This window comes from Megascapheus bottae, chromosome 38 (assembly GCF_031878675.1).
Source record: "Megascapheus bottae isolate mThoBot1 chromosome 38, mThoBot2.hap1, whole genome shotgun sequence".
NCBI classification, from domain to species: Eukaryota; Metazoa; Chordata; class Mammalia; order Rodentia; family Geomyidae; genus Megascapheus; species Megascapheus bottae.
The window spans coordinates 2,358,115-2,376,865 of NC_143546.1; the positions used below are offsets into that span (position 1 = coordinate 2,358,115).

Genomic DNA, 18,751 nt, shown 5'->3' on the forward strand with positions numbered 1-18,751 from the left:
GTGCTCAGGCCCTGAGCTCAAGCCCAGGACTGGCAAAAAAAAAAAAAAAAAGTATTCAGTTGTGGAAAAACAAGTCAGTTGAGCTCTAAAAAGTCCCTCTTCATTAAGCTGCCCTTGGCAATGTGTACCTGTCTTCCATGTCATCTCCCTTTGTTGACTTGGTAATGGCATAGGAAATAATTTTCACAGTGGTTAAATCCGCTTGGGATGAAAACGAAATGGAAGTGGCTGTAATGGAAAGGTTATTTAGGCCCTCAACTGCATTTGTAAAGAAAAGTTAACCATTGTAAGATTTGGGGGCGGGGAGTGGGGGAGTGAAACAGTTGAAGAGTAATAAATGGGCATGAATTATTAGCCCCAAATTGAATTTGAATTTAGCATATCATGGGGGATCTTGACGCTTTAATTTAGTCTCTTACTAAATATATGTGGAGGATTTTATTTTGCAACTTGAACTTTTCTTATGAAAGAGAGGCCCAGATCTAGTTTGGACAAATTGGACAAATTAGTCTCTGACACTGGCATAGCTTTTGAGTGAGTGTCATATTTTTACAGAATATGAATTTAAGTGCTACAAGATAAGACGTTTATAATAGTAATCTTTTGAAAGCATGTAAAAGTTGCTTATTTAAAAGGGAATTTTGAAGTAAGGAGGCTAGAGAGGGCAGATAAAACTGTACTGTAGCTAGCTTTTCCAGCCACTTATTAAAATTTTTACTTGAGTGTAGATGATTTCAGTCTTCAGAGGGACAGGACTCAGGATGGAGCTTTTGCCAGCATTGTTGTTCTAAGCTCCCTTCTCTCCTCAGGCTCGTTGGTTCTAACTACTTTGTAGACAAAGAAAGTCATCATTTCATGCCGCAGAACTTGGTGGCATGAACTTTGCCATGTAAAAGCAGTTTGTGTATCTGCTGGCACGGCCACTGTTTTCATCAGGCGTTGGTTGAGTGAGTACCTTCTCTGGGCAGAGCCACTTCCAGGACTGACAGGCTAGTGTGACAGCCGTGGCTCTTGTCCTCCTGTCATTTGCCTTCTGTTTGGAAATGAGTTTCTTTTGAGATGATGAGATCTTTTACTTTTTAGCCTTAGGGTGCCATCTCAGATGGTTTACATGATTCAAACAAATTGGAGTTAGTCCTGCTGTCCTTTCATAGACAATTTCTGATTAAAGTTGAGACTCTTGGTCTGATATTCTATGAAAGGTGTTTGTTTATCTTCAGGTTTTTTTTTTTTTTTTTTGGCTGGTCCTGGGGCTTGAACTTAGGGCCTGTGTACTGTCCTCGGGCTTTCTCAAGGCTAGCCGCTTGAGCCACAGCACCATTTCTGCCTTTTGTGTGTGTACGTGGTACTGAGGAATCGAACCCAGGGCTTTGTGCATGCCAGGCAAACACTCTAGGCCACGCTCAAGTCCCCCTTGATGTTTTTTGTTTTGTTTTGTTTTTGTTGGTTGTGGGGCTTGAACTCTGGGCCTGGGTGCCGTCCCTGAGCTCTTCAGCTCAGGGCTAGTGCTCTACTACGTGGAGCCATAACGCCAGTTCTGGTTTTCTGGTGGTTAATTGGAGAAGAGAGTCTCATGAACTTTCCTGCCCAGGCTGGCTTTGAACCTCGACCCTCAGATCTCAGCCTCCTGAGTAGCTAAGATGACAGGTGTGAGCTACTGGTGCCAACTATCTTCAGTGTTGACGTTACAAATACATTGTGCCTCAGAGTAAGGTTCACAAGGATTGTATAAACAGCTTAGTTTCTGGTAGACAAGTATGTTAATATTATGACTCCTGATAGATTGTGGCTGACTATGGAAAGGTATCATTTATTTCACTTGCACCCCAGCCACACTATATTTACACAGGTAATGAGATAACAACTGCCTGTGTCTTATCCACTCTTCTCTGTGTCCATACAGCACTGCTAGGAACCAAGACCTGGTCTTCAATCAGGCTTTAACTCTTTACCTGCAGGACCAGCTTAAATGCAGGGCCCTTATATCTCTGGTACTTAACTCTCTAGCAAGAGAGAGTTATATTAGCCATCAGTACAGCTTGAAGTCTCTGTTACCACAAGGAATGTGTGACTAAAATAATGTGCGTTTAGAGGAGAGGTGACTTCTAGGTAGCAAGAAAATTCAAAATATTATAGAGGATTTCAGCTTAGAGGACGAGAAGGTGGGAGAAGGGCTTTTGAGGATGAGGCATGGGTCTAGCATGGAGTAGCACTGAAACACCACCCCCATTTACAGATGATCTCACTGGGGGAACAGGATGGGACTTATGGGTAGGATACTTGCTTGGCAGGTATGAAACTCTGGCTTGATCTCCACAGCCACAGAACCAAAACACAGATGTTCCCCTTGGCTCTATTCGTTCACCCTCCACGGAGAAGACAGCTTGTGGCTCATCTCAGAAAGGTTAAGCAGTCTTCCCCAGGCCACCCAGCTGGGGAAATAATAGAGCTGGCAGTGAAGAGCCAAGTCAGACTGTGATTCCCACAGGTTTACTCTCAGCACTAAACACCAGCTTCCAAGTAGCAGTGGCAGAATTATATTGAGATGATACGCTAAGGATAAGGGAGGGAGGTCATGAGAAACACATGGGGTTGTAGTCCTGAGCACTCTGAGCAGAAGGCTAGAAAAATGTAGGCAGTGGAAGTCACTAAAGGTCTCTGAGCAAGAGCTCTAGTTGTAGTGAATCCAGGATGGTTCTTCTAGTAGTACCGAGTAAGATTGAGGGTCAGCGGGCAAAATTTCAGGTGGACAGGGCACCTGATGTTAACCAGACCACGGAGAGAATAGGAGCATGAACAGAAATGGCTCCAGAAAACAGACCTAAGGAGTCAAGGGCAAGTTGGGACAGTATCGCTATAGAGTGGCTGAGGTGGAGCCAGTATCACTCTGGCAGAGAGGAGGGTGGAGGAGCAACCCGGGGCTGAGCATGCTGGTCTCCACACAGAAGGCAGGGGAGGGGGTCTTGCATTGTAAGGCTGCTCTGGTCTCTGTGCCTTTGGGACAGCTGCTTTAGGAGGAAAGCAATTAGAAAATGGTTGGTTTGCTGAAAACATATAAGACCCCAAATCCAGTTCTACCATGGTTATATACACAGCCATATGTTTGTTGCTGTTGTTTGAGGAGGGGTGGTTTTTGGACCGAATGAATTCAGGGCCTGGGTGCTGTCCTTGAGCTTCTTTTGAAGCTCTAGGCTAGCTCTCTACTGCTAGAGCTGCAGCTCCACGTCCAGCTTTTTGGTGCTTAATTGGAGCTAAGAACCTCACAGCTGCCTGGGTTGGCTTCAAACTTCGATCTTCAGATCTCAGCCTGCGAGTAGCTAGGATTATGGCCATAAGCCACAGGCATCCAGCTTCCAAATAAATCTTCAATTCATGGCATAATAAAAAAAAATGTACATATCGGGCCTGACACTGTGCTTGAGAGGGCCCTCGCTTGCAGGGCTGGCTCTTTTTCTGGGTGGTTGGATTTGAGGGAGTGTTTGCACAGTTTCCTAATGGATGAGAGTGGTTCACTGTGTGTATTAGATTGTGTAAGCAATATATTTTCTGCTTAAGCACCCAGTTTCTTTCTGGGAATTACAGGCCATGCAAAAGGTACCTAAAAACTTGAGGTTCTTCTGGATTGTTTGCATTATTGTATTATCATACGTTAGTTAGATTGGAAGTGGACATTGTGATGTTTCCATACATATCTACACTGTTTTCTAATTGATCTCACTTTCTCTGTCAACTGTCTCTTACCCTTCAAACCCAGGGCCCTATGTTTTGTTTTTCTGATTGTGGGACTTGAACTCAGGGCCTGGACATTGTCCTGGAGCATTTCTGTTCATGGTTAGCGCTTCATCACTTTGAGCCACAGCTCCACTTCTGGTTTTCTGGTGGTTAATTTTGCATGGGCTGGCTTTAAACTGCCATCCTAAGATCTCAGTCTCCTGAGTAGCTAGGGTGACAGGTGTGAGCCACCAGTGCCTCGATACTGCCCTGGATTTTCACCAACAGCCTTAAAACTCATCCCCCAGGCAGAAACATCACACATGCCAGAGTGGGAGCCCCGGTGGAGGGAGTGGCTGTGAAAGAGTCCTCTGCCTGTGTCTCTCCTGTGTAGACCCACCAGGGGTCACTAAGTAGATGCAGACACCACTCTTGACAGGTTCTCTGAGTCCTAGCAAACCTCTGACCCTGGGAGTTAGTTTGTGTCTATAGCCAAACATTTGGAAAACAGAAGGTCTTAGAATTTCCATTTTGGAGGAAAATGCCATCGAAGTCAGCCAGCTCTGTGTGTCTAGCAGCAAGCTCCACTGCACTATTTCTACTCGGTTAATTCCTTTCTCCAACTGGTTCTAGTCCCACTTCTGTACTTGTGTAACTATAAAATAACTAGTAATGGCACCTGCATGGGGCTGGGAGAACTGTTGAACGAGGAGGGTGAAATAAAATAGATTTGTTTAGTAAGAACTTTTAAAAATATTCATACCTCTTTAGTTCTGGGATGCTTACTAGAAATTTCACCTAAGGAAACAATTCAATGGGAGCAAAACAGTCTGGGTATACCAAGTATTGTAACAGCACAGAAGCCGGAGCCCATCTGTCTGGCAGCAGGGGCACGCTTACACACACACACATATATATATACATGTGTGTGTGTGTGTATAGTTACATATATGTATATATATACATTTTATACACATTTATACACATATATGCATAAATACAAGCATATATAAAATACTATTTTTTTGCCAGTCCTCGGCCTTGAACTCAGGGCCTGAGCACTATCCTTGGGCTTTCTCAAGGCCAGAGCTCTACCACTTGAGCCACACACCACTTGTGGCTTTTTCTATGTATGTGGTACTGAGGAATTGAATCTGGGTCTTCGTGCATGCTAGGCAAGCACTACACCACTAGTCCAAACTCCCGGCCCCTAACTATCCTTTGTAAGATATCACAGGCTCAGCCCTCAGGAGGTAAAGGCAGGAAGCTTAGGAGTTCAAGACCAGCCTGGGCTACATAGTTTGAGACCTCATCTCAATAAAAGAAACAGTGAATAGCATGAAATAAAAGCGCCACCAATTTACTTGTTAAGCTGTGTTTCTCTTCCTTGTATCCCCTTTCTCCTTTCCTGTGCCTGAAGTTGCTTTCCAGTGAGTCTCTCCTGTCCTCTCCTCTCTGCCTGCCTGTCTGTCTGTCTCTCATCTTGAGACTTGAACTCAGGGCCTGGGCGCTGTTCCTGAGCTTCTTTTGCACAAGACTAACACTCTACCACTTGAGCCACAGCATCACTTCTGACTTCTTCTGTGTAAGTGGTACTGAGGAATCAAACCCAAGGCTTCATGCATGCTGGGCAAGCAGCTACCACTAAGCCACTCTCGCAGCCTAAGCGTGTTCTTTCTTGCACATGCTTTTACGTTACTTTATGCATGGGTTGATCGACTCTGCCTGCTAGGTTTGTAGACCCAGCCGCAAACACAACATCCCTCACCCATATTACTGTCATTGTATTCTTGGCCTTGGGGTTTTAGCATCTCTTGTCTTCCCTTTTTAGTAAAACACCATTTTCAGTGTACCAAGAAGAGAGGCATGTTTAGTTGAGAGAGGGAAGGATCAATTTAGACAGTTTAAAGCTGGAAGAATAAATACTGAATATCTGTGAGAGAAGTAGGTTTTTTTTTTTTTGACTCTAATCACTGGTGAAAAATTGCTTTTTTTGTGTGTGTGATAACATATTCACCAGCAGAGGGCACCAGTTGCAAGTTGCAGATTAGGAAGATGAATTCTCAGGAAGACCTTGAGATTATTGGAATGCTCTGGATGTATGAAACCCCCTTCTTGGTGCTGTGCTGGTTCCGGCATTTCTTTCTTCATTTTTTTTTTGGCCAGTCCTGGGGCTTGAACTCAGATCCTGAGCACTGTCCTTGGGCTTTCTCAAGGCTAGGGCTCTCCCACTTGAACCAAAGTACCACTTCCAGCTTTTTCCTCTGTATGTGGTATGGAGGAATTGAACCCAGGGCTTCATGCACTCTACAAGTAGGTCCTGGTCCTGTGGTTGAGGCGTTTCTTTTTTCCCTTGAGGATCAGTGGTATACCTCTCGTTTCCTCCAAAATCAAACTTCTTTTGACCTAGTTGCTAATCTAGGTGGCCAGAAGCCTATTACAGGGGGTGTTTGGAAGCATGGTATGCTAGCTGGGCATGGAATCTTTACAGAAGGTCTTTATTCCCAGAGTTGGCTTTCTGAGTGTCTTGTGCTAGTTGCTTGCTTGCTTTATATATATATATATATATATATATATATATATATATATATATATTTATTTATTGTCACAGGGCTTGAACTCAGGGCCTAGGCACTACTGTCACTAAGCTTCTCTGCTCAAGGCTACCACTCCACCACTTTGAGCCACAAGTTCCCCTTTCAGTTTTCTGGTGATTAATTGGAGATAAGAGTCCCACAGACTTCCCTGCCTGGGCTGGCTTCAAACTACCATCCTCAGCTCTCAGCCTCCTGAGTAGCTAAGATCACAGGCGTGAGCCATTGGCAACTCAGCTGACAGTTGCTGCCTGCGTCTGCCTCAGTTGCCTTCTCTAAACAACAGCTGATCGTGAGCAGGTCTGGATCCTAAGGTCAACTTTGCTGCATACTACCCGTGGAGCTATGGAAAGTTATTTAAATAACTCATGGAGCTCAGTTCTTTTACACTCACAGACTGCACTGGGTTATAAAGATGGAGTTATAACAAAGAGTTCACTCAGTGAGTGTTCAAGACTTGGAGGGGAACTTGTGGTGGTAAGGTGTGAGTGGGCTTTAATCTAGCTCAGGACTAGTCCTTGCTGACCTCTGTGTACTAGAATCTCTCTGGTAGGTGAAAATGGAGGTAGGAAGGGCCCTACGCCGGCTAACTTCCTGATCTCAGGGCCTGACCAAGGGCTCTCAGGAGCTGAGTGTGGTAGCATTGTCCCAGACAGTGGAAGGAGCTGCTGGAGTTTGGGCAGTGCTTGGTGCAGCCCAGGTCCCTGCGCTAAGCGCTGTTCCTACGTTCATAGTCAGACTCCATGACCCTGGAAGGTCTACTGTTTCCACCTTCTCCTCACAGCAAGAAAAATGGGGCTCATACATTAACTTGCCCTCCTGCTTGTTTATAGCCTAGGCTCATTTGATTGTCCTCAGTGGCTTTACATCTCTCCCTGCATTCCAGCCGCCTGACCCTGGGGCTCTGCATCTGCCGGTGTGAGGGAGCTGGGGCCTGACCAGGCTGCACTGTTGGTTGGATTTTTCTGACTTGTTGTGAGACGCAATGGTTGTCCATTGTAAGTATTGACATGAAAGTACCAGCTACTAGTACCAGTACTAATCAAGACAAGGATTATTTCCCTAACTTTGAAAGGCCTTTTGAGTCCCTGATACCTATGCAGATCAGCTGGGCAGCTGGTTCAGGTGCTTGGCAGATACCGAACCTCTGAACTGCGTTACAGTGCCTGCACCCATGAAGAAGAAACTCCCACAAAAGAAAGAAAACTGGCCTCTCTGTCACCAAGCAGGACTAGTTGAGTTAGACAGTACCATGGGGAATCCAGGCAATCCTTTAGGCAAATAACATCTTAGTTTCTTTGTCTCTCTGTCTCGCTCACTCGCTCACTCGCTCTTTTTCTCTCTCTCTCTCTCTCTCTCTCTCCTCATGGGGCTTGAACTCTGGGCCTGGGTGCTGTTCCTGAGCTCTTCAGCTCAATGCTACGACCCTACCCCTTGAGCCACAACACCACTTCCAGTTTTCTGGTGGTTAACTGGAGGGAGATAAGAGTCTCACAGACTTTAGTGCCTGGGCTGGCTTTGAACCTCAATCTTCAAAATCTCAGTCTCTTGAGTGGATTACAGGCATAAGCCACCATGCGTGGTGGTGGCTCCTCCTCCTCCTCCTCCTCCTCCTCCTCCTCCTCCTCTGCCTTCTCCTCCTCCTCCTTCTTCTTTGATTACAAGAAGCATCCAATAGCAATGTTCCTTAATCTGAAGTCCAGAAGGATGAGCCCAGGAGTCATGTTCAAGTTGTGGCCTAAAGAACGTTTGCATACTAAGTGGAACATGCCTCAACACAAGGACCCTCCCCCAGGGGAAGTCTTGGTTAACGTGTCGTTAAAGTAAGTTGTCCCAGCAATTCTGTAGCTGTATTTTCTACGTTGCATCTGCTCAACCCTTTAAGCATTTCCTTTGTGAATATTTCCCCTCCCGTCAGATTGGTGACTGACTTGCCCCTTTCCTGCACGAGGGTCTATACAAAAGACACGTCATCTCATTCCTCAGTTCCTCTGTGAGTCAGCCGGCTGTCTTCCTGGTGGACGTCTGCACTCTGGCACAGACTCTGCCACTGACTTTCCTCATGTGTGATTGACCTTGAAAGGAAGCATCTGGAGCGGTCCCGAGGCTGATTAGAGGAAGATGGGGAGGAAGCAGGAGAAGAAAAGAAGATACCAGGGGTACCGGGAAGGATGAGGTGAAGAGAACTGGGGTGGAGGCTGTACACAATTTCCCAGGCCTCCTCTTCCCCGAGGGAGGGGGAGTTGGGGTAAAGACCCATCTGATGTAAACTTGGAGGGTCATGTCCTAGCCAGTTGGTGTTCAGAGAACTACATAAGGTTTCAGTTACTTTACATTTCTTTTTTCTTTCTTTTTCTTTTTGCCAGTTCTAGGGCTTGAACTCAGGGCTTGAGCACCTTTTGTGAGCATTCTCAAGGCTAGAGCTCTACCACTTGAGCCACAGCGCCACTTCTGACTTTTTTCTGTGCATGTGGTACTGAGGAATCGAACCCAGGGCTTCGTACATGCTAGCAAGCACTCTACCCCCACTCCTGGCCGCATTTCATTTATTTATTTATTTATTTATTTTTAGTGGTTCCGTTTTTTTTTTTTAATTAAATATTTTTTATTGTTATAGAGGTGATGTGCAGATGTATGTCAGATGATGAGTGTATTTCTTTTTGGAGAAATACACTTTTCCTCCTAATTTTTCCCTCCGACCCCTACTGATGTTGGCTTTGTTCACTTTGACCCCTCATCTCTGTGTACTTTCCATTATCTCAGTGTTCCTCCTTTCACTGGATGGTTTCAAAGCTTTGTTGAAGAAATTCAACAGGTCAATATCATACCATTAAGGTGAGAAAGGCAAACGGAACATTGGAGGCCTTCTTAGAATCACGTGACTTAAAGATCCGGTCTGAGCCCGTCCTGTAGAGTGATTGCTCACGGGGTCTAGTGTGGGGAGAAGTCTAGCTGGACAGGGGTGGTTCTAGAGGATCCAGGCACAGCCGGGAGACTGTGCTGGAATCGGGTGGCTCAAGTCTGACTTCTCTGCAGCTTCTGAGGCCAGCTTCTTGTGATTAATTTCACCAGCCACCTCCAGGCCTCTTGGCCATGGCTCGAAGGTACACCCTGGCTCCCTACATTTCTGCCAGATTGCCCTGTCGTTTACCCGACAAGGTATATAAATAATGAATTGCCCCAGACTGTGTATCAGGTGTGAGATTAGAGGTAAGGGCTGTGCGCGTTGTGAGTTAAGCTGTTACAGATGAGAAGGGGCTGTGCCGGTGGGTCCCCGTCGTGGTGATTAGGGAAGATTTTTATGAAAACCTGGGATTTCCACTGTGACTTGTGGGATGGAGTTGGTCTACACTTTCCTGAGTCCCGGTGTAATATCAGGGGGCCTGGGCGCTGTTCCTGAGCTGTGTGCGTGCGTGCGTGCGTTCGTGTGTGTGTGTTTGTTTGTTTCAGGCTAGCTCTCCACCACTTTGAGCCTGGATCCCGTGTGTGTGTGTGTGTGTGTGTGTGTGTGTGTGTGTGTGTGTGTGTGTGTGTGTGTGTGTGTGTGTGTGTGTGTGTGTGTGTGTGTGTGTGTGTGTGTGTGTGTGTGTGTGTGTGTGTGTGTGTGTGTGTGTGTGTGTGTGTGTGTGTGTGTGTGTGTGTGTGTGTGTGTGTGTGTTTCAGGCTAGCTCTCCACCACTTTGAGCCTGGATCCCGCGTGTGTGTGTGTGTGTGTGTGTGTGTGTTTCAGGCTAGCTCTCCACCACTTTGAGCCTGGATCCCGCGTGTGTGTGTGTGTGTGTGTGTGTGTGTGTGTGTGTGTGTGTGTGTGTGTGTTTCAGGCTAGCTCTCCACCACCTTGAGCCTGGATCCCCTGATCTCAGCCTGGTGGGTAGCCAGGGATGACAGGAGTCAGGGTGGATCCTGGTGGCCGTCTGTCGGTCCAGGCACACCTGGACAGACCTGTCCTGAGCTCTGCGGGTGTTGGCCTTGGTCTCTTGTGTTACACAGGGGCTCCATTCTGGTCGGTCACCTGTTCCTACCAGGCTGCCCCCCTCCCTGTCCTCCTGCATCCCAATGCTGGGCCCCTCTCCCTTGACCTCTTCCCAACCAGCGCAGAAGTCACCGGCCGCACCCCCCCACCCCTCCAGCAATCTGGGGGGGGAGGTAGAGGGGGAGGAGGGAGGAGTGGGGAGGAGGGAGGAGGAAGAGGGAAGGGGAGGGGAGGGGACGTGGCCCGCGGAGGAGGGAGGGGAGCGGGGAGGAGCAGGGAGGGGGTGAAGAGGGAGGGGAGGGGCGTGGCCCGCGGGCGAGGGGGCGTGGCCGGGGAGGGGCGTGGCCCTGTGGAGGAGGGGGCGTGGCCTGCGGAGGAGGGAGGGGAGCAGGGAGGGGTGAAGAAGGAGGGGAGGGGCGTGGCCAGCGGGCGAGGGGCGTGGCCTGGGAGGGGCGTGGCCCTGGGGAGGAGGGGGCGTGGCCTGCGGAGGAGGCGCCGCCCCGGGGCTGCCCGGGCGCCCGCGGGGTTGGGCCGCCGGCCCCGCCGGGGTTCCCAGCCGCGCCGCGCCGCCGCGCGGGAGAGCGCGGGAGGGAACGCGGGCTCCGCTCCCGCCCGAGCCCGAGGGAGGAAGAAGAGGAGGAGGGGGAGGAGGAGGAGGGTCGCCGGGGAGGAGGCCGAGCCCCGCTGCCGCTGCCGTGCTGCCTCCACCGCCGCAGCCATGCTGAATCACTGCGGCTGAGCCCAGCCCAGCTCCCCGGGGTCGCCATGGAGGCCGAGAGGTACGCGGTGTGCAGACAGACGCGTGTGTGTGCGCGCGCGGAGACCCGGCCGGCCCCGGTCCCGGCGTGCCGGGCTGCGGAGAGGGGGGGATCGGCGGGGGGACTTCCCGGAAGGCTGGGCCGGGCCTGCCTCCCTGCCCTCCCGGCCGCCCTGCCCGGCCCCGGGGCCGAGGGACGGACGGACTGAGGAGGAGGAGGAGGAAGAGGAAGAGGGGAAAGCCCGTCTGATGACACTTGCCGTCCACCCGTCTCCCAGGAAGTTTGGGAGCCGCGCTGCCGCAGGGGAACTCGTCCCCCTCCAGGCAGGCTGGCCTCCACGTCCTGGCTGAGCCTCTCCCCTCCTCACCCGGGCAGGCCTCCTCCTGGCTGTCCTTCTCCCCTCCTCACCTCAGGCAGGCCTGCCCCCCTGGCTGAGCCTCTTCCCTCCTCACTCCCAGCAGGCCTGCCCTCCTGGCTGTCCTTCTCCCCTCCTCACTCCAGGCAGGCCTGTCCTCCTGGCTGGGGCTCCCTGGGTGAGTTAAGAAGGGGCTCAGCTCAGCCAGCACCCCGTGGAGAGCCAGCCAGACCCAGCGGCCTCTGCTCACCTAAACATCTCGTGGGCAGCAGCTCTAGGTCTCCTCAGAGGTGGCTTGATGGACAGGTCATCCCTTCCCCTGAGTAGCTAGGATGACAGGCTTGAGCTAGGGCACCCAGCTTGGCTGGGATTTTTTTTTTTTTTTACTGCTTGCTGCCACCACCTCTCTGTGGATGCTCTTTGAGACAGCTCAGAATTGAGCCCCCACATGACTTTCTACAAATTGTCTTGGGGTCCAGGGGCCGGGGTCCTCGCCCCGGCTAGCAGAGGACATTTTGGCGATGCAATGGAAGCACAGGCGTTCTGGACCACACATGGGCACCGATAAAGTTTGGGGTACCAGCCATTGAAGGAGTGATTTGGGGGACACTGACTGACTGTTCCCCAGTTCCGTGTTCAGAAACATATGGATCCCTGCCTCCCGAGAGCCCTGTTATTCTTCAAGACTCCGATGTGGTCCGCAGGGAACTCGGAGGCGCATGGCTTCAGAACACCTGCTTGTACACATTCTTGTGCTTTTGTTCCAGATAGCCAAGCAGGGCATTTCCAGGTCAGCTTTTGGTCCTCCTGACTCACGTGCCAAGCGTTCAAGCCTTCTGAGGTCTGGCCGGGTGTCTGTGTCCCCACTGCAGCCTTAGAGACCTACCAAGAGCCCTGCTGGCTTCTATTCTGCATGCCAGTGGGCAGTCCTGGTTCAATGCCTTCCCAGCATCCTTTTTGCTGGCTGCATTTCTCTTCCTCTCTGGTAGAACTTATCTGGCAAGAGTGTTTTCAAAATTCCACTTTATCTTGGGCATCTTAACCTTTCCAGTCCTGGCTGGTGTTCTCAGTGCCTTTCCTCTACATCTCAGAGCTGGGTACCCAGTAATAGGTCTGGCAGGTCTTTCTGTGTTTCTTGTTCCATAAATCCAGTAGGTCTCCAGATTTAGAGGCCTGGCCTCTTGTGCTCTTTCTGAAGTCTCAATCACTCATGCACCCTGTAGCTGCACACACACACACACACAAATAGCAGGTGCTGGCTCACTGATGACCTTTGTGAGAAACTCTGATCACTGACAAGAAAACTGGTAAAGACAAGGCTGAAATCTTTAGCCAACAGATTCATCTTTGAGTATCAGTCTTCTTATCCCAGTTCAGGTAATTGACCTCAGGAAATGCCTTGGTGGTGGAGGGCAATCAGAGAGACAAAATAACCTTGTTTTATTAAGTTCCTGGAAACTGAGTGGCCACCAGAGCCAAGCGACTGACCTAGGATCATGTGTCTGGCCCCTAGGGAATCAGAGACACCAAAATCTGTTCCACATCTAACCTGCTGAAGCTTAATCCAGGTGTGTGTGTGTGTGTGTGTGTGTGTGTGTGTGTGTGTGTGTGTGTGTTTAATCCTTGAGGTTTTTTTTTTTTTTGCTCAAGGCTAGTGCCCTGCCATTTGAGCCACTTCTGGCTTTTTTCTTTTTTGTGGGGAGGAGGGGTGTTTAACCAGAGATAAGAATCTCCTGGACTTTCCTACCCAGGCTGGCATTTAACAGAGATCCTCAGATCTCAGCCTCCTGAGTAGAATTACAGGTGTGAGCCACTGAGAACTGTTTTTTTGTTTTTGTTTTTTTTGCCAGTCCTGGGCTTGAGCTCAGGGCCTGAGCACTGTCCTTGGACTTTCTCAAGGCTAGAGCTCTACCACTTGAGCCACAGCACCACTTCCAGCTTTTTTCTGTGTATGTGGTACCAAGGAATTGAACCCAGGTCTTCATGCATGCTAGGCAAGCACTCTACCACTAGACCAAACTCCTAGCCTGAAAACTTTTTTTGTTTTGTTTTGTTTTGTTTTGTTTTTAACATGAAAGACTTTTGGTCAAGAGATTTGTAGTGTGACTAGCTTTCTTTCCCATGAGCGTATTTTCTAACTTACAAGGCTGTTCACTAAAACACAGACTGTCAGAGTCACACAGACTTGGTAATGTATATGTACTTCAATTGGCCTTGAGTGCATCACTTTTTTTGTTTCTTTTTGCAGAACTGATCTGTTTTTCTGTCTAGAAAGGAGTGGTGACCACATTTGTAGTTCTTGGAGTCACTGCTGGCGTGAGGCGAGGCGGGTTGTGTAAGGAGCTGGTGCTGTCTGCGATGGCTGTGTCTTTCTCATCACTGGCAGGCCTGTGTTGTCATGTGGTGATTGTGCTAGACCCATCCCCACGAGAAATGGGTGAACCTCACAGACCCTCATCTTCTGAGCTATTCTTATGGTATTTCCTGGAAAGGCGCCTTCTGTAAGACTTCTATTTGCCTGTCTTTTGTGTTTCACTGAGATTCACTTTCAAAGTGCCCTGTGGCATTTAGAGGCCTTTGTGGTTTGGAGACTCCTTTGTTCAGGCTGAGGCCTTAAGAAGAACCTGTTGGATTGTGCTTTTGCTCTGCCGCCTTCTCTTCTGCTGATTCCATCAGCGCTCCCTGCCCTGGACACTCAGCTGTGGTTTGATCATGAGAGGAAGGTGACTTTGCCTTCTGTTGTTCCCCAGAGGAGAAAGATCTCTCTGGCTTGCCTCAGCCGCCGTGACAAATGGGTGCCTCTGGGTGCGTAGAGCAGGTAGACACCCAAAATGACAGAGGCCCCGGCTGCTGGGATTTTCATTTCAGTTTGGGGAATCAGTCTTGTGGGTGGATTAAAATCAATTTCCTACTTGCAGGGTTAGTCAGATCCATGAAGACAGAAAGTAAAACGGGTTGGCAGATACTAGAGGAAGGGCAGAATGGATGGATTGTCTGTTGGGTATGGAGTTTCAGTTTGGGGAAACGGCAAGGTTCTGAAGATGGATGGAGGGTTAAGGGTTGTAGAACACTCCCAACAGCTGCACGATGTTACTAGAAATTCAAAGATGATGGGGATCGTAAATGTCACATCATGTAGATTTCACAGATACATACAGTGAGCCTCTGAGCCGGAGGGGCTTGTCCATCACCCTCGATCCAGGGACAGCACTCAGGGACTCTGAGACATGTCTTAGAAAGCCCATGTTCCCCAAATGTCGAGCAACTCCTGGCCAGACCCAGGCAGGAGCGAGGATTGGGCAACCCAGCATTTTTTTTTGTTTTCTTTTCTGTCTGGCCTGTCACTTAATCCTCCCCCCTACCCCTGGAAATCGCAAGTAGCCAGTTGGGTGGACAGGTTTGGGTGTTAGGGCTTCGTAGCACAGACGTGCATGCACATAGATCTCAAGTCACGCTAATTGGAACCAAATTTTCCATTTGGGTAACTCTTCTTTTTTTTAGTGAAATAAGATTTTAAATTTCAAAAAGAAAGAGAAATCTCCGTATTTCCACACCTAGAATTTTTTTTTTTTTTTTTTTGCGGGTGGGGGGCCGGGAAAGTGGTTTCCTTGCTAAGTTTTAGCTTGTTCCGATGGATCCACACAGGAACAAAATTTTCTGCAGCAGAGGGCTTTGATCTGGTCAAGCTTGCCATTGTAAAACTGACCTAGTTTATTTTTTTATTTTCCATTTCTGTCTGCACCCTGAAACTAGGTTAAACTGAATAGACGATTAATAAACTATGTAAAAAGTAGCTTGAGCAGGCTTTGTTCTAAGATTTTTTTTTTCTTCCCTCCTGTTCAACAAATTCAGTGGCTCTTAGGTTAGTGACCTGTGGCCCGACTTTGCTGGAGTTGTCTTTCTAACTGGTGACCGTAGCCCTGTCAGAACCTCACAAAAGGGAACCCTGTACCCTTCTGTTCAAACCAAAGAGGAGCCTGGCCTTTGAAATGCCGCACACCGAGGGGGTGTTTCCTTTTTGCCCTTCTCTCTCGCCTACTTCTGCTCAAGCGTTCCTCTTGACGTCTGGCAGTTTTACACAACCCACGTGAGGAAGGCAGTAGTGAACGGGGATTTTAGGAAAGTGACCGGGAACATTTCTGTTCTCCAGCTTGTTGCTGAGGGAACATGTGATATAAACGTGGGGGTGAGGGGACAGAGGGCTGCCAACCAGCTTTCATTAGTCATGAAGGCCTGAGAATGAGAGTTCCTGCCGTTTCTCGTTGGCTGACTGGGCTGGGGGGCAGGGGGGTGTCATCCTGACTCAGTGGACGCAGTTACAGACATGAGGGCAAGCCTCGGAGTCAGACAAATTGGTTTGGCTGTCAGTTCTCCATTTCCTCCTTAGGTGGCGGCGCAGGGGGGGGGGGGTCTCTGAAACAGAATTAGAGTGTCTCAGAACAGAGCTGTTCTGAAGAGGAGAAGGAATTGGAAGTAGCATGCCTTGCCTTCCTGTGGAGGTGAGATGGTGTTGGGAATTGTGGCTTTCTGGATCCAGCACGTCTGAACCTCATTTGTGGCCTCAGCCACAGTGCTGTTTGTTCATGGAGGGTGACTGTAGTAACTCAGGCAAAGATCGAGTTGGCCTGGAGTAAGAGTGACATAGTCCTGGCTATGAGAAGGGAGTGAGTTGCAGTCACGGGATACAACCGACCAGTAGGGTTTGTGGCTGAATGTGGGGGGTTTCAGAGCTCCTATGCTTAGGAGAAAGACAAACTGTCCAGGGTAACAGCTTGGCTTTCTGGTTGGACAGGTGAAGGGATAGTTGGTGATGCCTCTGAGGGGAGAACTGGCTGAAGGGGTGAGGCGAGAAGAGATTTTGGTGGCGTATGTATAAAATCTAAGTAGGAGTTAAGACATTGGCTGTGCAGACTTGGAATTTAGAGGCATGTAGTAAGAAAAAAAAAAGTATAGCTTTTTTTCCCCCTTTTTTTGGTCAGTTGTGGAACTTGAACTCAGGGCCTACGCACTGCCCCTGAGCTCAAGACTAGTGCTCTACCACTTTTAAGCCATGGCACCACTTCTGTTTTTTTGAGTGGTTAGCTGGAGATAAGAGTCTCACGGGGATTTTTCTGCCCAGGCTGGCTTTGAACCAGAGCCACTGGCACCTGGCTGTGTATAACTTCTTTTTTCTTTTTCATATTTTTTTAATTGCAATTAATAGAAGGGTTACATTACTTCACAGACATTGATACCTTTTCTCATGTCTTGGTCCCCATTTCCCTCCTGACACCCCCCGCCCTGTGTATAACTTTTTAGTTTTTTTTTTTTTTTTTTTTTTTTGGCAGTACTGAGGCTTGACCTCAGGGTCTGGGCACTATTCTTGGGCTTTCTTAAGGCTAGAGCTCTGCCACTTGAGCCACAGCACCACGTCTGGCTTTTTTCTGTGTGTGTGATATTGAGGAATCAAACCCAGGTCTTTGTGTATGCTAGGCACGCACTCTACCACTAGGCTACACTCCCACCCCTAAGGGTTTTTTTTCCCCAGAGCCGGGGACCAAACTCAGGGCCTTGCACTTGCTAGGCAAGGGCTCTTCCGCTGAGCTAAATCCCCCAACCCCACCCCTAAGTTTTTATTTATAGCTTTTGTATTAAATATTTGATGGACATTCATTTACAAGTTAACTTCCAAGGCCAGCTCATCTGAGTGGTACATAACAAGTGCTGTGAGCACTGTAAGCTGAGACTCAGGTTCTGGCCAGGCCAAGAGGTGGCTTACCTAGTAGGTAGGTGAGAACTATTACTTTAATCCCCACAGGCTGATGGTTTTTGAGCCCGGCTACCTACAGAGCCCTTTAAAAGGAGCTCTTACACAGTCACTCAGCCTGGGAACACATGGGCACAGAGGGCTCCGACTGAGCCTTCAGTCGCTGCCTCTGTGGAAAGAGGCCTGGGGCAGCAAGGCCGCCGAGGGATGTGATTCCAGTCGTCTTTAAGGCCAGTTGGGTGATACTGCAGCACCGAGAGGGCCAGATGGCAGGGGGCAGGCCCTTGTACCCGTCTGAAATCAAGGGAAGACGGGCAAGGAAGGCCAAGGCTATGTCTCGCAGTTGTCTGAGCAACTTCCAGCATTCCCTCTGTGGACTGTTGGTGGCTTGTTGGTGTCAGTCGCTTCCGTGGACCCACTGTACTGCAGTGTTGGTTGTGCAAATGGTATTGACTTGCAGCTGGTCGGTGTGCGAATTTAGTGTGTTCACACCAAGTGGCCAAGTGGACTAGTTAGGTCGTGACTTTGTGTCCCTGTAGGGAAGCGGGAGGGTTTATCCTGTTCTTGGAGCTCTGGACGCCGGAGTGCAGGCGAAGGCTGCTTTGTTGAGCAGCTAGATCTTCATGTTTGGGGCCTATTGAAATGAGTGTGGGCTATGGAGGGAATCCAAAAGGCTGTGTCCCTCCTGCCAGATCCTGAAACCCTTAAGACAGAATCACCTCAGTTGGGTTCGATGGAGAGATGGCGATTCTTGAAGCCTGGTGTGAGAGCCAAGTTCTACTTGAGGGGAAATGAACCACTTTGCACTTGGAAGTGAGAATGATAAGAGTTTCCACCAGGAAACATTTTGTGATCCTTTCTTTTTTCATTTTAGTTTTTATTATTAAGGTAATGTATAGAGGGGTTGCAGTTACATTTGCCAGGTAATGGGTGCGTTACTTCTCACATACCCCTTCTTATGTTTGTTTTTTTTTCTTCCATTTCCTTCCCCCCACCCCCTCATTTTGTGATCTTTGTGGCCGTGTGTGTGTGTGTGTGTGTGTGTGTGTGTGTGTGTGTGTAACAGGTAGTGGGAGGAGGTCCAACTTACAGGAGATGAGGAACTGAGAATGCAGTAGGGTTGGGGACTGAATAAGTAAGGGCTGCTGAGTGGAGAGCGGGAGAGTGAATCTGGCACAATCTCCCCGGGTCCTGTGACCCTTGACTGAGGAATGTGTGCGTCTGCAGGCCTGCACTGTATTGCAGAGAGGAGGGACAGGCGTGGGAAGAACGGGAGGGCCCACCTTTCCTCTTCATGTTGATGTCAGACCACAACCCTGAGTCCTCCAGCATGCTCTTGCGTGCCCTGTGCCCTGCAAGTTCCGTGAGCTGTGGAGAGGCAGGTGGTCTCAGAAACCAGAGGCCGAGTACCCAGAGGCTCCCGTGTCTTCACAAAGCTGAGGAGCAGGAGGGAAGCCCCCACTGGGTTCCTCCTGAGAGATGGCGACTTGTCTCCAAGGGACACAAAGAGCTGGGGGAGTGGGTGGGGGAGGGGGCTCTGTGATGTTCTTTTCCTAGTGGTCACCAGTGCTCTCTGGAGGCTCTGGTGGGAATTATTTGGTTGGACTTTAATCC

General features: G+C 49.2%; 1 protein-coding gene across 3 annotated transcripts in view; it reads left to right on the forward strand.

Moving 5' to 3' along the window:
* Positions 1-8,287: 8,287 nt before the first annotated feature.
* Positions 8,288-18,751, forward strand: part of Klhl3 (kelch like family member 3) — a 62,907-nt gene continuing 52,443 nt past the window's right edge. Inside the window, exon 1 of one of the 3 annotated variants that reach the window (XM_090325541.1) lies at positions 8,288-8,481. In XM_090325541.1, the coding sequence (XP_090181667.1) occupies positions 8,477-8,481 (5 nt within the window). In that variant the 5' untranslated portion in view covers positions 8,288-8,476. Of the gene's footprint in view, positions 8,482-9,338; positions 9,410-10,717; positions 11,058-18,751 lie in introns of those variants that run through there. The other 2 variants (XM_090325540.1, XM_090325539.1) reach the window with 2 other exon arrangements.